Here is a 23,434-nt window from a genome sequence, read left to right as displayed (position 1 = left end):
AAAAAACGTGCTAAAATTTCATCTATTTATCATTTGCATTGCTACAGTCCACAGAGTATACAAATAACATTGTAAGCAATAACTAAGTATATAAACAATACTATAATTTATATTTAGACTAGTCAAAACTCATCTAACAACAAGCATTAGTCCTGAGTGTATCCAACTTAGTTAGGTGATGATGTTTAAAAAAATGTAAAATCTCCTAGGGGAGGCAGGGTCTAGCCTAGTTAGATTTGTTTCCCCTACTTGTACTTATTAAACTACTTGTGGTATCTATTATGTTAATAAATAACTGTGTAATTTTTTATTTAAACTACCAAATCCGTAATATAAACTGTTTAAATTTTGCATTACTCATTATTATTATTTCCATTACACACCTATTTTTATTGTCTTATTTATGTGTCCTATTTTTATTATAATAAAATATATATTGGTAAATTGTCACAGCAATTATAAAAAATATTAAATAGTAAAAAAAAATAATAACTTATACCTACAGGTGGTTCTTATCACATTTATTTTGACCTGGAATGATGTTATAAGTAAATTAAATAGGTATAATCGGTGGATGAGGGGTGACAGTGCTTAAACTGTGTATAGAGTAATGCACCAATGTTTCACATTTTATATGCAGTAGGAAGTAGGGACGGTGCCAATGTATCTTTCAAGGATATACTCAAATTGTAACTCCGACTTTTCTTTATTATTTATTTATTTCATATTCAACCAATTGTTTTTTTTTGTGTTTTAAAAATTACATACATAGCTTGAAGACAGCTGAAAGTCAGTGTTTTGATTCTGGAGTGATTCTCCACACAGAGCTATGTGCCATTTTGTATTGCTGTAGCACACACATACTGGTTTATGCGTATGCATTGTAATTAAGCCTATATTTTATTTATATTGGTATTGATATTGGCTTTACTTCCCACTGCATCAGAAAAGTATAAAAACTAACAAATTATATAAAACCTATTTATATGCAGATTGTATATAATGCAATACTGTTTCGCCTGCATTAAAATACAAGAATATTTAGATTTAGTAATTTAATTTATTTTCTTAAGTTATTTTTATGTAACATATATATATTATTTCACCAAGTAGCATCAGAACTTGAATTCTTTTGCATTGAATTGTTCTTGTGATAAATATATATCTACTATTTATGTAATTTAATATTATTATGTACATGGTATATAATACTTTTATTTCAATTTATAAATAAATTAATGTTTTTATATTCTTACACCTATTCTTTTCAAATAAGCAGTAAAAGCTGTAGTAACTATCATATAATTAACAAAAATAAGTAATGTCATAGGAGTTGAAACAAGCATAGTTCTTATGTTTAAGTTAATGGCGCCAGTTATTAAGTTGGCTATTAGAAAATACAACAATCCATTGTCATTGACAGTTGACAGAATTACGGGCACATCAAAATTATGGAACAGTACTTCGTGGAAGTATAAGGTTGTGATTATAGTGACTATCATGCCTTCTATATAGAGGCAATAGCCCATGTTAGCTAATGTTCTAGAAGTGGGACGGTACCAATCCACTACATATGTCAATATCCACAGTATTAGACAGACTGAAGTTAATGTAATTTGAACCTTATATCTATGTGTTGTCTTATCAGTCAATATCAGTTTTATATAAGCAGCAAACAAGTATAAAGAAACATAACCTAGACTAGAAGATATGCCTTCTCTGTTAGCGTCCAATGCATTTATTCGTGGTGCATCACCAAACACCCATTCTTGAAGTCCAACATATAAAGCTGTCTCATGTACAACTAACACTATTACACTTAACCACAGAGGGTTGTTACAGTAGAATAACAAGACACTAGAAACTAGTTTACATACTGCTAATGTGAAAAAGAAATTCCAATGCACTCCATACTCTGTGACATGCTCTTGGTAATCCAATTGCTTCACAGATATGAACCTGGCAACACCGAGGAAAACAAGTATAGATATGAATTTTGTATTCCCTCTTATTATTGCTAGAACATTATTTTTAGAAACATCCTTGTGTACCAAACCACTCATAAATACAAACAATCCCACTCCCGTGTCCATTAGACTGTAACCATAACTTTCAGTCTTTGCAAGATGTCTCGGGAAAATTTCAAAATCTACAGCTAGAATACAGAATACAGTGATCAAATAGGTGAGTCCTCTAACAGATGAAATTGTATGAATTCGTCCTGTTTTGTAGCGATTGTATTGTTTGAATTTCTTGAAAAAATCCAATTTATTATATTGATAGATGAATTCATACAACAGCATTGTAAAAATAGCAATGTTTAATATATAAATATACTCCGATAATACTGTATGGGCGGTTATCATAGTTAGTATAATAACTATATATTCGTAGAAGTATTGAAGTACGCCAGAAAACTTGTTTATAATTGCACAATATACCGAACATTGTACAGTAAAGAATATACATAAAAACGTATGAAATGCTGTTGAACCGTGGTTATTCATCATGAGTGACTCATGATACTTCTTGTACTCGGTGTGGTTCATTCCAGATATATCTTGAAGTAGTTGAGACTGCATTATTTCCAATATCTCTTAAATCCAAATTTCGTAATGTTAAGAATTGCTTGAGTACTGAGGAATGTCGTTTCTATAATCTTCTCACTACACTTTGAATTACAGATAATTCACAATTCCTCAAGGTAGAAATTTATGGCATGATTATATTTATCATAATCGGACACCGGCAGTGTTTGTTTGGAGTTTTTGACTTTTAGATAACATAACCTCTTTACCATTTGTCATATCACTTGACAATTTTGACATTGATAGCAAAAATATTTTCTATTGATCTGTGGGCTAATTATCTAACTTCTTTCGCAACGATTTTCGTATGTCCTAATCATTTTAGGTCGGGTGTAGATAAATTTTTAGGTTCATCCAAATTTCTCTAAGCGTTTTTATACCCTTACCCAAATAAAAATGGTTATTAAATGAAGGTAATTGTTAGATGTGGTTGACCTCCACGCGGAGACTGTTATGATATATTCCTAGTGAATTTGCAACGATGGGTTCACTGACCTGACCTCATGCTCATCTTGTTATTCTTCACTGGTGCCCCGCCAGTATAAACCGTCCTACATATCATTACCATCCCTTAAAAAAACGTTCTTATGTGAAACGTCGAAACACAAAGAAATAAACAGACAGTTTTCACCTAGGAACTGTTTATAATTTTTATTTATAAATTATAGGTACGACGTGTAATAGTATATAAAGAATACAAATATTTAAATAAATTTTTATAATAATTTTTACATAGATTTGGCCGACTAGTTGAGAGTAGTGTAATATTGCTTTCAGTTCCACTTACCATGAGCGCCCTTATACAGTATATGTTTGTCTCCTCATTATTCAAAATAAACATAAATTTAAATAAGGAAATAAAAAACAGGTTAATTTCTTGTTCTTGTAAAAACATTTATTTTTTCCTATCATCTTATTTAGGTACACTTAACACAAAGACTAGCTTAAACCTAATTTGTAACTTATTACAAAGTGAATACTTTATAGTACAGAAATATAAATAAGATTATTTTATAATTACAATTCGTATAATCGAATTTCAAATAACATCAGTTTCATTTGAGAGACATACGATTGTTTCGCACTCTACCTACTTAATTAAAACGCGTAGATAGGCATTGAAAATTTGAGGTAAATATTATTCAAAATTTTTTTACAAAATTCAAGAATTAAGGACACCTATATACAATTTAATAAAAGTAGGTACTATCTAAATTACAAATAGACTTTATTTAAAAGTCGAAATCATAAGGGCGCTGAGGACGTCTTTGCCCTAACGGTATATTCACTTCTTCGGCTGAGTGGAACACTTGGGGCTGCTGCTGAGGACGGGGCGAAGGCCTGGCCTGTTGGGGCTGTGGAGCTGGCTGGCGGCGAGGTGCTTCCTCCTAAGAACAAAATCACATTTTAGGGTTGTAATGTGGAAGGCAAATTTTAAGAACCTATTTTATATACGGCCTCGGTGGTAACAATAATATCCTATATGAATAAATGATTTATGATTTTGTTTCTGAATAGTTTAATTGATTAAGTAAGACCATCATGACAGTAATGCCTCTTATCCTCTTTTCATATCCATAGGCTACGGTAACCATTTGCCATCAGATGGGCCGTATACCTGTTTGCCACCATAGCAGTATAAAAAAAATCCTGAAATTTCACTGGCCAAACTGCACCGTACAACCGAAACAGTTTGCAAAGCAGAATGCTTAGCGGCAGAAGTAGGTGATATTATCTGTGAGCGATATTATCCAAATGTATTATCTGTGGTGATAATGAACTGAGGTGCCCACAGATAACTACAAACACTTTTTTTTAAATATTACGTAGGTGGCAACCAACCATACAGCCCATCTGATGGTAAACGGTTACCGTAGCCTATGGATGTATCAAACACTAGGAGTATCACTTGCGCGTTACCGAGCCTTAGAACCTCGGTTATCATAAACTAACCTCTTCCTCCTCTTCTTCCTGTTCGTATCTGTCATCCCTGTATACTTCAGCGGGGTAGTACCGGTCGGAGTATTTGAGCGACACGTTGGGTTTCCTCTGTACTTCCTCCTGGTTGATGGGCCGGTAGAGGTAGTCGTTCACGAAATGATACTTCGCTGATTTCTGGCAGATGTTGTCGTGGGTAGGCGGCATGCAGATTAGATGTACCTGTTTCAATCAAGTTGGTAGATTAGTAGATATACTTATTGGCTACGGTACATTACATCGTGAGCTAATATGTGATCACAATGAGGTAAAATTTTATCAAATATACTTAATTAGTTTACCCTTGTTTGTATAAATTCAAGAATCTCTATTACAACGTCTTAAGAAGATATACTCAATATATGTTTAAGAGCGATATAAGCTAGAAACAATGTGCACTACTTTTAAGGCTATTAAAAGTAGTGCACATTGTTTCTAGCATCAAAAGTTCTGATTGTTCTGTTTGTGAATCTGTACTATTTGGCCATTTGCCCGCGACTTCTTCCGAGTGTTATAAAAACCTTGACCAAATAAAGATAAAATATATAATGCTCTAACACAAATAACCAAATAAAACAGTTTCATCGTTGTAGCTTCAAAAATAACGATTTTCTGTAGAAACTTTCATCCCCCATTTTATTTTAATCACTTAACGGTAACATTTTACAAACTTTGAATATCATAGATATTTAGTTATGTTCAATAAACAGCCTAATAAACAATCTTCTAGCTTTAAAAATGACGATACTTGCATACAATCATTCATCATCCCTTTCAACCCCTTACAACCCCTTTGTTTTATTTTTATTACCCAAATATATTATTTCTAGTATGCACTAACCTGGTGGAAAGTGAATCCATCTGGACAAATCCAGGAGTGTTTCACGCTGTCTTGACAATAGTGGAATACTTCGCAGTTCAGCTCTTGGTCAGCAAAGTACCCCGTCTGCTTGCCAACGCAGTCGAACTTGGACTGCTGCAACAGCTGAGAGAGACGGTCGGGCTCTTCTTTTTCTTCCTCTAATTCTTCTTCTTCTTGCAATTGTTGTTGGAGTTTCGCAGGGCGATGTTCTTGTGGCTATAATTCAAATGGGAATTGTATTATTTGCATTATTATTTATTTTATCATAAGAACCGATTACCGCCCCTGTCTGAGCATGTATCTTTGCTCGTAGCAGAATATATATTTATGGATGGTAATGAAATGGTCAACCTACCCACCTGCGCTAACGGTATGCTGGCGAGGCACCAGTGAACGATGATGCGATGAGTTTGAGTTTAGGTTAGTAAATTCACCAGGAATTCATCACGATGGATTGCAGGGGGAAGCGCGTGGAAGTCAACCTGACCTGGTCATCAGTCCACATGACTAACAATGCTCGTTTGCCACCATAATAGTATAAAAAACAATCCCTTTCCCTCTCCCAGATGGAGAAGGCAGAGGTTGTTAATTGGTAAACGCAGTATGCTGACATGTCGAATTTTGCGATATTGGAATCCGACATGCTATACTAGGCGGAGAATTTAATTTCATATCTCGGTATTGGTCAGAAATATAAATAGATACGTTTTTTTTATATCTGTAAAAATTAAATTTTAACTGTGGACCCTTAATCTAAGTTAGTAAAGCACAACGCACAGAACGTGTTTAAACAAAAGTCTACTTCAAAAGAGAGTTATGTCTACATTGCAGTAACCATAACACAGGTAGATAATTTTTTTTTTTATCTAGTTTTATTTTGGGGTTTTTGTTTTCAGACATGTCAACCCCATTATTGCAAACTAATCGGAACAATTCTTAAAAATAATACACAATCAAATAATTGCCAACTGTGAGGGATCTATTTATTAAGTTACTTTTGTCAGCGTACACAAAGGCAGAGTGGTAGATAATTAAATTACTTATCTACACCTACATAATAAATAAATTATAGGAATTGTCAGTGAATGAAAAATGAATGTATAGTATTTAGATTATGTAAATTTTAAATTTTCAATTTAGCTACCTTTACACGATACGTTCTTTCACGTGCGATTCGCGAGATTCAGCGCGGCAAAGCCGAGTGAGTGAGTCGAAGTGAAGCCAAAAAAAGTGAAGTGAAAAAGCCGAGCCAAAGTGAGTGATTGTATTTTACTATTTCACTCTTTCGCGCGTGATATAGCGTATCATGTCATTTCACTATTAAAAATATATTTTTTATTCCACAGATTGTATTTTCCACAGATATTTTAAAAATTTATATATTATCAATCTTACCTTATTAATATTATGAACGCGAAAGTTTGTGAGTATGGATGGATGTTTGTTACACTTTCACACAAAAACTGTTGAACGGATTTTTATGAAACTTTACAGTAATAAGCTATATTACATCAGAATAACATATCTATAGGTTATAAATTTCACGCAGGCGAAACCGCGAGCACAGCTAATAACTATAATTACGTCATTGCTCCATAGACAGATGTTCGCTATTTTGCAATTATAAATTTTAATACAAAAAGGGGCTAAAGCACATACGATTGAAGAACGCGGGATAGCGCGAGCCGGCAGCCGAGGTGGTCCTCATTCTCTTTGTCTACGTTTACATGCACATTCTTTCTTGCGCGATAGACGATTCGCGAAACGCAAGAAAGAGCGTACGTGTAAAGACAGTTCATATAGCTACTGAAAGTACCGAAACACTATACACCTACTTTTGCGTTCTACATTACCACTCATGATTTGTAATTACGAAAATCTCTGAATCACACTATAATTATTAATTATTGCAATTTTGAACGTAACCGAATTGTACATACATAGTTACACTATTAGCCGATGGCTAACACTTTGCTTAAATCTTAAATCAGTACATACATCGAATAGTTTTTTTTTTAAGTTTTTTTATAACGTAAAGTGACTATAAAATTGTTTTCCAATTATAACACGAAATCAATGTTAGTTTCATCACCCTCTTCAAGTTTTATTGTAGTCATTTAAACCAGCTTATATATGTACAACGCCAATTCTTAATCTATTTCTCTAAAAAAATAAGTCAGAAGAGTTTTAAAGGTTTAGGCGTGATAAGGAAACAGATAAACAGAATTACTTTCGTATTACCATGGATGTGCAATTTCTGCGCTACCGAATTAAAGTAATAGTGATGTATCTACGCAGAGACGTGTGAAAGTACTGCCAGTCACTGAAGATTATTTAGCAAATGATGTAGGTAATCTAAATTTGTTTAAAGCTTTCTCTTAATACCTAACCTTACTATTGGGACGTAAAGGAAATTACAATTCACTTAGCATCTAGTTGCAATTCTAACATAGACTATATTCGCCTACTTGCAGCAATTTTAGCGACTTTACATGCTGTGATCGCAGGTTAGATTCTTCGTATGGTACAAACCAAAAATAATTTATTTATGTAGGACATTTTAATCGTTTATTAACGACTTTTTTGTTTATTTATAGCATTTGTAATTGGGAATATGATTGTGTCTTGATGTTGTCTATCTATATGATGTTTATATAAAAATATATTTCAATATTTGTGTCAGTAGTTTTACCCATAATTCAAGGTCTGCTTAGGTTGTGAATTGTGCAGGTTCATTGTTATTTACTCTTAGTTTTAGTTATCAATAGATTTTAGATAAGTGTATATATATTTAGTTTTAAAACAAAGTTTCAAGATACAAACAAAAAAAAAAAGTTTTTTCCGATGGAAAGAAATTTGTCGTTGTTATAATCATAGGTGGTCTAGCGGTTTAACACATTACCATTCTCAGCATCACCATCATGAGTATAGGAGATAAAAACCATTGCTCCTAAGATATCGCTCAATTCTTGTCTCTGACGGGTCTAGGTAGCGAACATTGAAAAAGGTCAAGCGCAATAGATCTATGTAAAACGCAGTGCTACAGGTCCAAGAAACTGACATAGCCCAAACATTCTAAAAAAAATTAGTAATGGTGTCCTTTTACTAAGAATTATTAGTATTTTTTAATTTATTCCGAGATACTTGGGTATATGGGTATACACGCAGAATAAGGGTCACTCATATAATAGAGGGCAATTACCTTTCTGTGTGGTCTAATAGGCCGTTGCTCCTCGACATATTGCTGTTGGGCCGGCCTCGCCGGCACCAGCGCCACGTACTCCTGCTGCTCCTGTTGCGGACGCTGCTGGTAGCCCGCCAGCTCGGCCAGCGAAGGAGTCGGTCTGAAGCCACTCGGCAACGCATTGTAAGCGGTCGGGGTGTACGCACGCGGCCGTAAGTTGCGAGTTTCCTACAATACAAAACATATGTATGTCATTATAATAATACGTGAAGCTTTGTACTCTCTATTCAGAAAATTGCGCGTATGCATAAAAAATACAATAAATCAAGAAAAAACATTACACACATTACCATGTTTTTGACACACATACGCATAGAAGAAATTTGACAATGGAATATTAATGTTCAAATTTATACTTAATTTGAATTAATTATGGTCGAATTTCGATCATAAAGGTCATAAGGCGATCAGTACTACAAATAAATGAAACTTATTTATGACAAAATTATTTCTTTTGAAAAAATACAATTACATATGCTGGAGATGCTGAGAGTTCATACTCATCTTATCATCCTCCACTGGTGCCCTGCCAGCGTAATCCGCTAAGGTAGGCGGGTGTACTATTCCATTGTCATCCATATAAAAAACCCTTGTTTAAATTTAGGCTTAACTTTCTAAGTCTCTTTTGAAACTTTCTTACGTAAAATATAAAAAACGTGTTCAAATATTACGATACTTAATAATATAACAAATGCACTATTGGTCAGCTTGGTTTTGCTTATGAAATTAATTGCAACTTGATTACTTAATGTTATTTTGAATCGCTATTGTTGACTTTGTTTGTATATTTTATTAGTATTTATAAATAACAGAAATCGGAACAATTTAATTATCCTAACTAAAATTAGAGCGACACGCAAATTTCTTGCTCGTTCTTCTTGTGCTAAGACTTTATTCCGAATGAGCGGTCGAATAAAGTAGGCTTAAATGTAAGTTTATTTGAATAACGGTATTTATACTCGTTGTTGTGTTTTTTTTTTAATTTTCGAACTCAAAATGTGTCGACCGGTGACAATCGCATTGTACCTATACTGCAAATAAGATAATATTGCATACCTATACCACAGATAACATAATATTACATACCTAAACTAAATAACAAAAATGGTAATATATACAATCAACTAATGCGATACCAATTAATCTGATACCAGCCAGATCAATAAAAGATTTTATATTCTTTTCAATTCTTATAGGTACAAATGCAAAAAATCTTAATTTACTCTTTTACAAATCGTCATGAAATTATAGTCACGCCGTTGAAGCTGTAGACAGAAGCTATTACAATAATTGCGTGTATAATAATTTCTACCAATTGTATAATTTTGTGCAACTGGAAAGAAAAACAAGCTCATTTGATAGTAAGTGTAACTGTGCCTACAGATACGAGTATGAATGGACAGTATACACGAGACGTTGATAGTTCTCAGTTCTCTAAAAGTTCCTACATATAATATCTGATTTAACATAATGCGTGGTTTTATTTAATTTCTATTCCAATCCCTTCCGTTTGTAATTTCCCAAACGTGATATCTATTCCATTAAATAATAATTAATATTCATGCTTATGCAACTAATTAGTGTAGAAACAAAATTAACCTTTGCCTTTCCCGCCAACAATGTAAATATGGCGCTATAAACTTTCAAAAAAGGAATAAAATAGAATACTTACTTGTCTATGGTAAAAATATGACTTACTTTCAACTTTCACTCTTGACGGCCTTGCTCACGGCCATTGACACCAAATTGTGTAGAAAAATTGCATCTAGTTGATCGGTTTGATTTCGTTTTCGATTACGACGTGCGTCATTGATTTTGGCGGGAACCAAACGTTTTTATTTATGTACAAAAGTTTTGAGACGTGATCGATTTTTTAAGGAAAGTTTTCTACTATTTATATTATTAACTATGCAATTTAGTGGATTTAAATATTATTGTTGAATTATTGTGTACCTATTTAATTGGCTACATAAGCCACATGCGAGCATATCAACGGCAAAATCGGAGTTGATGACAATCGCCGTGCCTAAAATTGGTCGGGATTACATCATCATCACCTACTTAATTGGAAGTTGATGGAAAGAGGCAACTGTCGCCTACATATGTATCTAAATGATCAGTACCATGGGAATAACCAAATATTTTGTGACGCCCGTGATATCTGCCATGGTTGGCCATTTCTAAGGACTAAAATATATTGCTTTAGTTTAAGTTTAGATATATCTCTCAAACTCCAACAACCGAATCACAACTTTCAAAAAGAACTAAAATATATGAGTTGTAGATACCTACAACTTTGTAAATTGAAATATATATTAAATATATAATATATACCTCTTGGTCCAGGGCTAGATCATCATCATCAGCATCAACACCTGCATCAGGCACGCCGTCATCATCTTCTGCGGCGAATACAACGCCTAGCAACAGGAAACCTATGAGAAACCGCCACCTGGAACAAGCAAAATTTAAATTTATATTAATTATTTCTAAGTACAGTAACTCAATCGTAATAATCCGTACTAAGATTATAAATGCGGAATTAACTCTATCAGTCTACCTGTCGTACTTTCACGCCAAAACTACTAAACCGATTTAAATGAAATTTGGTACACCGTCTAGAAAGGACGTAGGATACTTTTTAATATGAAAAAGCAACCCTTTTTTGCATTATTATGTACCTTAGTTAGTACTAAGGGGTTGAAAGGGGAGAAAAAAGGTTATAATATGTCATTTTAAGCTAGCATGAAATTTATTTTTTAGTCTGTTGATTAAATATAAATAAATATGACATTCAGAGTTTTTTTTTTAATTACCCTTAAGGGGTAAAATGCTATACAAGGTCTTTATTCCACACGGACGAAGCCGTATTATATGGTACAGCTAGTAGTATTGTATGTTATGTGTTTTATTATACAATTCTGCTGCTTGCAGCTTATAAATAAATTCGTGTGCACCTCATTGCTTTTATATACGGTTACCTCATATTACCGCCATTAGCAATATGATTACAAATATTCTTCACAATTGAGAGTGTTGAATTCATTTTCGCAAATCATACTTAGGTCGGTTCCGTTATCATTAAAGTAAGTTCTGTCGATTAGAACCTATTAAAAGTCTACATAATCCTATTAATATTATGTACTTTGTTAATTTCGAGTATTGATATATTGTCGCAAATAATACTAGGTCGGTTTCGTTATCATTAAAGTAAGTTCTGTCGATTAGAATCTATTAAAAGTCTACATAATCCTATTAATATTATGTACTTTGTTAATTTCGAGTATTGATATATTGTCGCAAATAATACTAGGTCAGTTCCGTTATCATTAAAGTAAGTTCTTTCGATTAGAATCTATTAAAAGTCTATATAATCTTATTAATATTATTTATTTTGTTAATTTCAAGTGTTAAATAGGTACATTCTCGCGATCATACTTAGGTCGGTTCCGTTATCATTAAAATAAATTCAGTCGAGTGGAGTCTGTGAAAAGCCTACATAATCTTATTAATATTATTTATTTTGTCAATTGCAATTGTTGAAAACATTCACGCAAATCGTACTAGATCGTTTTCATTATCATTAAATTAAGTTTTGTCGATTGGAGCCTATGAAAAGCCCTACATAATCATATTAATATTATTTATTTGATTTATTGCAATTATTGAATAAATTCTCGCAAATCGTACTAGATCGTTTTCATTATCATTAAATTAAGTGTTTCCGATTTGAGTCTATGAAAAGCCTAGATACATCATCCTATTATATTGTTTATTTTGTTAATTATAATTGTTGAATACATTCTCGCAAATCATACTAGTTCGGTTCCGTTATCATTAAAGTAAGTTCTAATAATAAAAAATAATACGTCAGCATTCTATATTACGGAATTATATAAACTTGATGGAGAGCGTCGATATTCGCAACACAGTTTTATACTTTTGTGAATGTCATTGTTTCTTCAGTAAATTGGTACACATGTTTCTATTTTAAATGAATGTATAAATAAAACAACAGTACAGGTTAGTTTACAATTAAATCACTCTATTTATGACGTTCACAGTTGTTATTTAATAATATCATTTAAGCAGAATATATACTAATTTTATTTTATTTATGAAGTTTACGAAAGTTTCTTATCATGTAGTTATAGCTTTCACCTGTAATTTTATAATGAGAGAGTCTCACGAGGTTTTCAGTAGCAATGAACTAGTCCTCGAGATTGACAACAGATGAAAGTTTCCATGTCACAGTAACAAAACTCTTTATTGTGTGTACTAGAAAAAAATAGAACAAAAAGAACACTTTGCACAAATATGTTCAATAAAAGGTTGCCTTGTCGCCTAAAACAATATTTTACACATGACCTGGACTTAAAGTATTATGTTATGCCTATAAACCTTCTGTTTATACCTCAGAATATGTCACGTTCATCAGTGCAATCATACATAGATAATATACAGACTATGGTTTTGTTTTTAAATGCAATTTCATAAAAAGAAAACATCATATTCATATCTCGTATTGTATGTATACATATAAAAGTCTTTAATTATTATTTAACCTACAATATTTGCAATACTGACATTTCGATAAAAATTATAAAGATAAAATGGCGTTCGTACGTTACATAATGGCGGGAATTTCTCCGAAATGAACGGCATGCGCTGGGCAGTTGTGTAATATAATTGATATAGCACTGCGGCTCATTTAAATCAGTGGAACTGGTAGCAAGTAGCGCAACGAGATGCATCAGGCTGCAGCCTTAACTACATAAAACACCATATGATGTAAGTGTTACATTAAATCTTATGATATGAACTTACTTATGGAAACTAGAATTTTAAGGTGCAAGAAGTAGTTTGTTGCTATATGAAATGACTAGCTGACACACGCAACTTCGTCTGTGTCACATTTACTTGACATTTCGCCCAATTTACACAATATCTTTTTAAATATAATTTATTATGTTGTTATAAATATACGCTTTATTACTGTAAAATTTCATCAAAATCCGTTCAGTAGTTTTTACGTATAAGAGTAACAAACATTCATCCATACATACTTTCAAACTTTCGCATTTATAATATTGTAAAATGAGTCATGTTTGAAAATCTGATCTGTAACCGTTAATATTGTCTGGACATCTTTTTGTGAATTCCTGCGATACAGGCTCGAGGATATGTTAACTGTATAACAGTTATATTGTACTGCTATGTAAATTTTGAAATAAATAAATATATATATAGATATATATATAAATAACAAAGTACTTGTCTTTATCATGGCCAACACATAGGTACACACAGACGGTTCATCTGATGGTACGTCGTTAACAAAATATGAAAACTGTCGCCACGGGTAATTTTATCTTATTACTTAAAAAGTATTTAAGTACATATATTTATCAGCTGTCTAGTACCCATACAAGCTCTGCTCATCGTGGGACTAGATGGCGGTAAAGATTTTTTTTGCACCAGTTATTACCCACTCAGTAACACCTATGCCACTGTTTTATGTTGACTGGAAGAGATCTCTTCTAGGGATAAATCTACCTTTGCTCAAACTGTGGCTAAATTTATAGTATCTATGTATTATTTGTACAATAAATAATATTTATAATGTCTGAGAAATTAGTACATAATAAATAGGTTGAAAATTCTACGGTAGATTAGTAGCATACAAATTCTACAGTAAAGTAAGATTATTAATTCCAGTCAGTAAAATGAAATTTCCAGTGTTGCAGGTTTTTAGTCCCATATAAATAGGGATGTGGTAGAATCGAGTTTTTACAATTAAATCTTAGTCGAGATTACATTTTTTTATTCAAAATCAATTTGCCTTTATGTAAATAAAAATTCTAGAATCTCTTTTTACATTTTTTCGCAGCTTTTGTAATAATGTTATAGTGAGAAATTTTAATATGCTGGTAAGGTCCATATTTCTATAATCGTATTATTTAAACGATATGTATTAAATATTAAAAATAAAAAAAAAGGTTTTGATACCTAATAAAATAAAGCGTGACTAAATGTCTAAGTCTATTGATCGCCGAACATCAATAAATATCCACTTGTCATTTTAATGACTTTAATAATCGCAGTCAACCTGCATGTTTTTGTTGTTGTTTTTCATTGCAGTGTCGATAAATTAATAAATATCCAAGTCAGTCGCAAGTCCCGGCCTGGGCGTGTTCGAGTAATGTTAAACATGTTGTATCGTTATACAAGAATTATAATTACAATGTACTGGAATGAGATCACGTGTCGACATGTTAAAAGTTCAGTTCATTATTTAGTAATTGTCACATCTGATATATGTAGACAGTTTTTGTGAAAGGTAGCTAATTACAGATATGCAAGGTTATTTATTTTTATATCAATATTGTACACACATACATACATTTGTTTTGCTAAATGCAAATTAAAGTTCATTGTATACAAAATGTATTGTTACCCCTACTGGTACTAGTAATAAAGACGTTAATTAAATGTTTTTATTTATCTTAAAAGATAGTACTGAGATTTACAAAAGATAACATCTATATAGTTTTTGGCAGTTGGAGACGAGTTCATGTATTAATAGATTCAACAAATGACATGCCTTCACTTCGTTGGGTATATAGAGAACGCGTTAGTCGCTGTCTCTTGGATTAATTTGGTTTGATATGGGTGTTTCTATTATCGGGGAATCAGTCAGAAATATAGAGATCATAAAGAACTCTGTAGTTAACCGCTGACCTAATACGCTCTCGATTTGACTTTGAAATAAAGAGTGACGCGTTGATGTCTTTTATATGCGTGCATGTATCTTTACAATTTATATTACTTATCAGGCTTTCTTTGTATCTATACGCGTGATGCCTTGTATTATAAATGCTAGTAAAATAAAACGGTAATTATATATATATCTTAAATATTTAAACAGTTATATTAACTGTCATATGTAAAACAAAAGTTATTAATTTATTTTCTTATATTCATATTTTTAATGTAAATATATTTAAGTTTATATATTTTCTTACTCCTGTTATGACTTTCATATTGCTATGTCCTTTAATACTTAACTCTGTATAAATATTTATAGTGTACAAAATATATTAGGATGAACATAAACAACTTTTTACAACAACAGTGTAGCACTAACAAAAACTTGCACAATAAGTGTAAATTGCCACTGCCGTGATGTCCACTGCAAAAGGTCATTCCATTCTTAGAAAACATTTGTAACGCTTTATTAATAGACTACTAAAATCTAGTTTAGAATATTTCCTTTTCTAAAAATATTTAGTATTCTTAACGAATATTGTATTATAAATTCTTTGACTAAAAGCATGAATAAATTTAATAAAATTTGAAATGAACATAGATTAAAATAATGATGGACATGTGCTATATTTTATCTTAAAAAGCAGACAATAACGCGGGTGAACAGCTAGCATTTTACCTGTATATAATAATATTGTTGATAATTAATACGAATACATTATTTTTTTATATGACAGTGGCGCTAGAGAAGCAAACGGCCCATCTGATGGTACCCAATCACTTTTGAGTATGGAATATTTATTTTGTCGAATTAGTCGTTATTATAGTAATATTTTGTTTAATTCTACTCCATTAGCATGTTTGAGACCACAAATATTCAGTGCTGAAACTTTATCACGGCTACTGGAAACGTTGTCCTTTCCTATTAGTGATCAAATTCCTAGTTTTATTGGATCTACGCCCATATTGCGACACGTGTTTTGCCTCTAAACGAGGCATCATCAGGCAATTAATAGAGCTCGGAAATAGCTTGGAAGCCCAGTGTTGATTATACGGCAACCGGACTACGATATTATGGAATATTTGATAATTTATTTACACTTTCTAATTTTAGTACAACGACAGAAAGATACGTCCTCACAGTGATATTCAACCTTGATCTTTATGCTATGACATTATAATAATCAAATTATACTTTACGTAAACCACATTTGTATTGTTATTGACTAATATTATTTGCAAATATCATTGTACTATTGTTTAAGTACAATTTTACTAGAGTGTATGCATGTATGTTTGTCTATAGGTTTTTGAGTAATCTTTTGTGGTTTTTCACCATTCGGCGCACAGATGTCAAATTCTAAATTTCAAAAGACTGCCAAATATAAACTTTTTGCCATATAATCTGATTATTTTTACTCACACCTATTTTATTGCTGTATAAGCTGTGTATCGTTGAAGGGTGACATTTGGCAGTGACATTACAGGGTATGGAGGTACGGCCTAGTCCTCTGCAATGTCAACGCATCCCCTGACGAAGTGATGTCTGCACTTAATACGAACCTTCCGGGTTATCTGCCTACCCTACCCTTAAAAGACTACACATTGGAGCCTCGGACCAAGCCCGTTTGATTAGCATCAGCTCCTGGGAAACTGTATTTAAGTCCTATGAGCAGGATAATATGTGCAGCTTAAACTAACTTAGAAATTTGTGCCATATTTGGAGATACTTTTTTTTTTATGTTTGTACACATCATATTATAAACAAAATTTTAGCATTATAATATTGTTAATGACCTACCGATATTTTTTTATATACTGTTTTTCAATGTATATAAGCGACTATTCTCACCTGATTGAAAGACTTTCTGGTATATATTTACTATTCATGTATGTATAAGCAACGGTTGCCTGATGCCTGACGGTTGTTTCAATCAGTTTGTTTGTCATTTCAATTACATAATAAGACAATAATTTCTCAACGGTAATAATATAACATTTAATATGAGAAGAAAATTAATACTATTAAGCTGTTGCAGAAACTAATTGCCCAAGTGTTTGCATCATGTTTTGAGAGCTATCAGAATCGAAAGGGGTCCGGTGTTTATGACAACTGAAGCGATATAATACAAAAATGCTTTCTCCATCAAAACCGTCCAGCCGTGAAATAGAAACTTGCGTATTAACCGTTGTGATAATAATTGCAATATACTGCGAAAGGTGTTAATAGTACTATGTATTGTACCGTGACCAGATTGGACAAATTTGCGGACATTTAGACTGGTCGTCTATATATATTTTTTTATTGATGATAATAGAATGGTGCACCCGCCTGCGCTAACGGTTTACGTTGGCGGGGCACCAGTGGAGGATGACAGGATGAACATGAAGTCATATCAGTTAGCCCACTATGATAAATTCACCAGGAATTTGTCATGATGGTTTCCAGGTGGAACCGCGTGGAGGTCAACCTGACATTGCTAGCAATGGAGTCATCAGCCCACATTACTAAAATCCCATTTACCCTCCCGGTAGTCTATAGTATCATTGTAACAAAAGAACTGTGAAAACTGATGAGCAATAAACAGACAATATAACTTTTGACGTCCTCGGTGGTCTAATGGTTTAGCACACCTGATAACGCTATGGTCGCGCGGTCGGTTCCTCGTACGGTACAAACATTTGTATTCATGGGTATGTTTGTTTCAGTCTGGGTGTTTTCTATATACATATATTATGTATGTAAAAATAAATATTTAAATCAGTTAATTATTATTGGTGAAAGGCATTGAAACCCCTACATCATTGGCTGAATACAGCCTGAAATGACGATATGACTAATTCTGTCAATTAAAAGATGTTAACATTGTTTTTGGTTAAGTAAATAATTAATTTAACTAATCGCCGTGAAGACAACAAAAACCATAAATTGAAAACTCTATGACAAGGTCAAATCACTGTCATAATAGCCAGGTGTTACCTATAGAGCGAACCGGTATGGTGCGCGAGAGCAAGGTGCAAGCTACTCATTGTCAGTGTTGCCAACAATGTTTGGGCAAGCCCACCAAATTAGGCAGAATACCAAAAAGGACTAGAAAAATGACTAAATTATAATTAATATATATATATATATATATTTAAAACAGTATAGTAGTAGTATTAGTATTGAAAACTCGTGCTAAACGTAATTCAATTGATACTTCAATAAAAGAAATGCAAATATAACAACAATACATTCTAAAGTCATTTTTTCCTGCAATCCTATATATTTTGGAAAATGTATTAAAGTGTAGTCTCATAAGTACCTAATATAATTTTCAACAAACTCAGACTACTAAAAATATCGCACCACAGATTATAATATAAGCAGTCCCTGCTCCTACTTTAACAGTTGCGAAATCATCGAATCTCCATGGGAGTATTTAAAAAAAAGTAACTAATACAATTTTCTACACAAAAATATATTTTTTGTGCTTTGCAGATAATGTAAGATTTAAAAAAATATGTTTACCTGTCCGATATATACCCCTTAAATATCCACTAACCAAAGTACCAAAAAATTGCTGAAGCGAGAGTCAAATCCACTAGATTTAGCGGTGAAACCACTACAGTGGCAACACTGCTCATTGTTTCCGTCACGGCACGAGCTGTCTTGTCTGGCTTTCGTGACGAGATTTCATTGTCAAATCTTGCAACTCCCGGTCTAGATCTTACGCCAGTTTTAATCAATGTTGTCGTAATAATAATTTTAATTCTCTCCACATCACAACTGAAGTTATTAATGAAAGTTCAAATCTCATAAACAGACCGTGCGTATCTAATAAACTGAGCGATATTGGAATATTACAGTTATTGCAACGGTCAATGATTAATCTGTTTCGAATTAAAAATACTCAATTATGTACATTATTAATATTGTGCAAATGACTTACTAAACTTGCTAAATTATTCGACGAGCGTTAGGACATCTACAGCAATAGAAAAAAACAAATTATATGATAGCACTAATTATAATTTTGTAATACATGGCAAACGCAATGAAAACTTTATAGTTTCATTCCTGAAAAGCATTATTCATAGACAAATAATGGTAATTAAATTCTGAATAGATAACGATACACTTTTACACTCAACTGTTATAGTTCTGTCTTAAAATCGTAAAGTTTAAGTTATTTTGTTTCAGTACTAGCTGTACCCTTGTTTCACGAGCGTGAAATTTATAGCCTATGTGTTATTCAGATATATACGGACGAGAGGACGATCTAGGTATATAACTTGGTGCCAATGTATCCACACACGTGGTATTCCAATACTAACAATTTTCTTAGTTTCTACGAGATCAAGGTAATAGAGTCAGGCCGTTTCTGATCTTTGCGGATAATGTAGATATAGTGTAGATATAATGATAGGCTCAAAACAGCCGGTACGCGAGCTGTCGCCAATGTGCTATGTATAATAGTATCTTAATTAGCATCTGATTGTTGTAAAAAGTTTCTGTTGTGAAACAAATTAAAGTTATTTAGATAAATAATAGATACTTGGAATTATAACTTAATTGACTAAGTGTCTATTTTGTAATTAACTGTAACGCTAATTAAATTAAACAACCGTTACTTTCTGAAATAGCATTTCAGTAAGTCTGCACCACAGATAACATAATATTACATAGTCTGGACATTAAGTTAGGGTTAAACAAAACGTCAAATATATATATATATATATCCTAACTAAATCTATATATAAACAAAATGTGATCTTCGGAATGTAAGCTCCACTCAGGCAAAAAATATCGCAAGTAATCTTTTTTATATTTCTTATTGTAATTTTACTAATATTATAAACTCGATATATTTTAATAATGGATGGATGATTGTTTGTCAGTCTTTCACACAAAAACTACTAATTTGATTCCGATTAAACTTTACATCAATACAGCTTATACATCATAATAACACGTGGGCTATGATTTAAAAAGATATTATGTAAATTGGGCGAAATATAATGATAAATGTAATATAATCAAGTAGTATGATGCAGACGAAATTGCGTGGGTCAGCTAGTGTGCAAATAAATAAAATTATCTAAATAAATTACCTACTTATGATATATTACCGAAGCTGGTAGGCCTAACACCGAATCATTTTTGCAAAGAAAGTAGAAATATTTTTACAAATTATTTTTTCCCTGTGTTTAGGCTGATAGCATATAACTTGGTGTAACAAAACTATTTATTTAAAATCCAAATCGATGGCTTTAGTTGTTTTTAAAATATAAATAGACGGATTTCAAATGCCGTACTTTAATATACTTATTTTTAAATTTATTAAGTTTTTAGGTATTGAGCCATCAGCCTAAATAGTTACAAAATAACAGATGCATAGACAAAGTCATAGCGTACCACTCCAGGTTTAGTTTTTTTCGTACATTAACCTGCGCCCCTGACCCGAGGTTCGAACCTCTTGTGGTGCTCTCAGCCTAAAGTCGTATCCGTCAGGCGGGAGCTGGCCTTCAGCTGCTCCATAAGTCCTTCCGCAGGTTTGGCGTGCCATTTGCACTCGCTTATCGTCTGGTGAAGCTATAAAGGCCAGCTGCGGTCAACAGCATTAGTATAATTCGAAAAAAACATTAACCTACAAAACTAATGTAGTACACGCGTACTGTCAAATCACTACTCAAGTATCAAGGTGTGATATAATTGTTACATATTGCCACTAGAGTTCGTTACATGACGCGGCATGTCTTGTAAAAAGCTCAGTCATGGTATTATGTTGATACTTGACCAAACAGTAGCCGTATGTTTGTCTTGTGATTGTATCGCGTGTTGATACCGCATTACCACTTCGGATTTCACTTTCGTAACTTACGCAACCGCCTCCTGGTGGCTTGGATGTGAACTAGATTCACCGTTACGTGCCAATATTTATTTATTTACCCGTGAAAATCTTTACATAGTATAAAACAAAGTCGTCACTGCTGTCTGCTAGCTTATCTTTTAAATTACGCAATGGATTTTAATGCAGTTTTCAGCAATAGATAGAGTGATCCAAGAGGAAGGTTTATATATATAATACATGCGTGTTGTAGTATAGAACAAGCCGAGAAATTTGATTTGTAATACATCCGTGCGAAGCCAGGACGGGTCACTAGTTGAAAATAAAACTAATCCGTAATCATTAATTGGATATTTGCTTGTGTCATGTTCTTTAATGATATGAAAGCTTATCTATTGACAAAATCGTGACTAAGCTAACAATATTTGATTGATTATTAGCTGACCCACGCAATTTCAACTGCGTCACATTTTCCCCGAATTGACTCAGCTCCTATTAGTCGTACTGATATATAATAGTTGATGTTATATATACGATAAATGGGCTATATAACACTGAAAGAATTTTCAAAATCGGTTTAGTACATTCAGAGATACGCCCAGAGATAACAACTTTACCGCTTTATAATGTACATAATATAGGTATATGTATATATCCTAAATTTATTGTTAGATATATTATATAGACTATACATACTATATACTTAAATATAAAGTTATAAAATGTCTATAATCAGAGCATGTTACATTGGATGACTAATTTTTATTAGTCTATTAAAAGAAGGTCTAATCATCATCATCATCATCTGCTTCTTCCTTCTATATTATTTATTAGACCTTCTTAAAAAGAAGTTCTAATATAGAATAGAAAACCTTACGTATGTATGAATTTTACTACTGAATATTTCTACTGATTTTAATAAAATTTTACATTATAATTGATTGTATTCCGGGAACATAATTGAGCTATGTTTTATTTATTTATTTATAATAAAAATAATTAATTTACAATATAATAAAATAACACTACACACATGGACCCTGTCTAAAGGGTATAGCTATTTGATAGATGACTCATTCCACCACATTGATATCACAAAAGCGAAAAGCGTCCGTACGTCTGTCAGTTTGTTACGACCAAATGAATCCTAATGAAATTTGAAATAAAGTCCTCTGTAGATTATGCTTAGCTCCTACAATTCGTCAGCTAAAAATTCCTTTACCATATAATCATTCTTTACAATCAATAATTCCTTATTAATATCTTGCATTTGCCCTCAAAACATAGTGTGGAAAGGGGTGAAGTAGGGGATGAAAGTTAATGAAGGCGAAGTCGTAGGTACAGTTAGTTCACAATAACGATAATGCGCTCATTCACACATATAGTCCCTTATGTACTTGAGTCTGAAGTTATGCCCCACGTGTTAGAACATGGTCTGCTCTACATTATGTAGGGTTGCCAATTTTATAGCAATCATTTGAAGGCATAACATTAATCAGAGAAAATATAAATATACGATATAATATCTGTTAAGTATGTTACTAGGGGTATTAGATAACTAACATAAATACTAAGATTAAATTTAGTAAATACATACTTAGTAAATACCCAGATCGATATAAAAAATCATATTCATGCGTACAAACCTTTGCGTGCTGTACGAGGAATTGAGCCTGCGGTCAAATTCAAATTCAACAATCATTTATTCACATAGCACACTTTAGCCGATTATGAACTTTGATATTTTTTTCCCTACTATCCAGTTTAGTATACAGATTCAATTGAGAAGAACTGGCAAGAAACTCGATGGAATTTCTTATTGTTTTTTAAATAAAAGTTAGTTTAATTATTTGTTTACTTATATAGGTGTCTATGTCTAACAACCCCCTTCCCCCTTTTGCATTCTTATGTTTATCCTTGCTAATACTATAAATTTTAAAGTAGGTATGTTTGTTACGCATTCACGCAAAAACTGCAAAACCGATCATCATGAAATTTTGTACAGATGTTCTTAGAGGTATTAGAATGAACTTTTTATTTAAAACACATTTTTTTTTTATAAAAAATAAAACATTTTCAGCGCCATCCAGCAGCCAGTAATGAAGTTATGCGTGCGAAGCCGCGAGTGAAAGCTAGTATTATATACTGTATTGTGTGTATATAA

The 23,434-nt window shown here is 32.5% G+C and overlaps 2 protein-coding genes across 2 annotated transcripts in view; both read right to left on the bottom strand.

Annotated features, from left to right (window-relative positions):
• Positions 1 to 711: 711 nt before the first annotated feature.
• Positions 712 to 2,786, bottom strand: LOC131851659 (phosphatidylinositol-glycan biosynthesis class W protein-like). The gene has a single exon (XM_059202180.1). The coding sequence runs from the start codon at positions 2,580 to 2,582 to the stop codon at positions 1,245 to 1,247; it is 1,338 nt and encodes a 445-aa protein (XP_059058163.1). The 5' UTR covers positions 2,583 to 2,786; the 3' UTR covers positions 712 to 1,244.
• A 719-nt stretch (positions 2,787 to 3,505) lies between these two features.
• Positions 3,506 to 23,434, bottom strand: part of LOC131851655 (glutactin-like) — a 38,842-nt gene continuing 18,913 nt past the window's right edge. Inside the window, exons 2-6 of the mRNA XM_059202175.1 lie at positions 11,006 to 11,123; positions 8,630 to 8,839; positions 5,407 to 5,643; positions 4,542 to 4,748; positions 3,506 to 3,976 (exon numbers count right to left, since the gene is read on the bottom strand). Of these exons, the coding sequence (XP_059058158.1) occupies positions 3,821 to 3,976; positions 4,542 to 4,748; positions 5,407 to 5,643; positions 8,630 to 8,839; positions 11,006 to 11,123 (928 nt within the window). The 3' untranslated portion in view covers positions 3,506 to 3,820. The remainder of the gene's footprint in view (positions 3,977 to 4,541; positions 4,749 to 5,406; positions 5,644 to 8,629; positions 8,840 to 11,005; positions 11,124 to 23,434) is intronic.

This window comes from Achroia grisella, unplaced genomic scaffold (genome assembly GCF_030625045.1).
Source record: "Achroia grisella isolate CSIRO2021 unplaced genomic scaffold, CSIRO_AGI_Agris_v1 utg794, whole genome shotgun sequence".
NCBI classification, from domain to species: Eukaryota; Metazoa; Arthropoda; class Insecta; order Lepidoptera; family Pyralidae; genus Achroia; species Achroia grisella.
The sequence above is the reverse complement of the archived record's forward strand: the minus strand, read 5'-3'. Positions and strand labels throughout refer to the sequence as shown.

Bases quoted from the DNA above. Each gene is read 5' to 3' on its own strand.
- LOC131851659 (XM_059202180.1), bottom strand. From the start codon at position 2,582: ATGCAGTCTCAACTACTTCAAGATATATCTGGAATGAACCACACCGAG.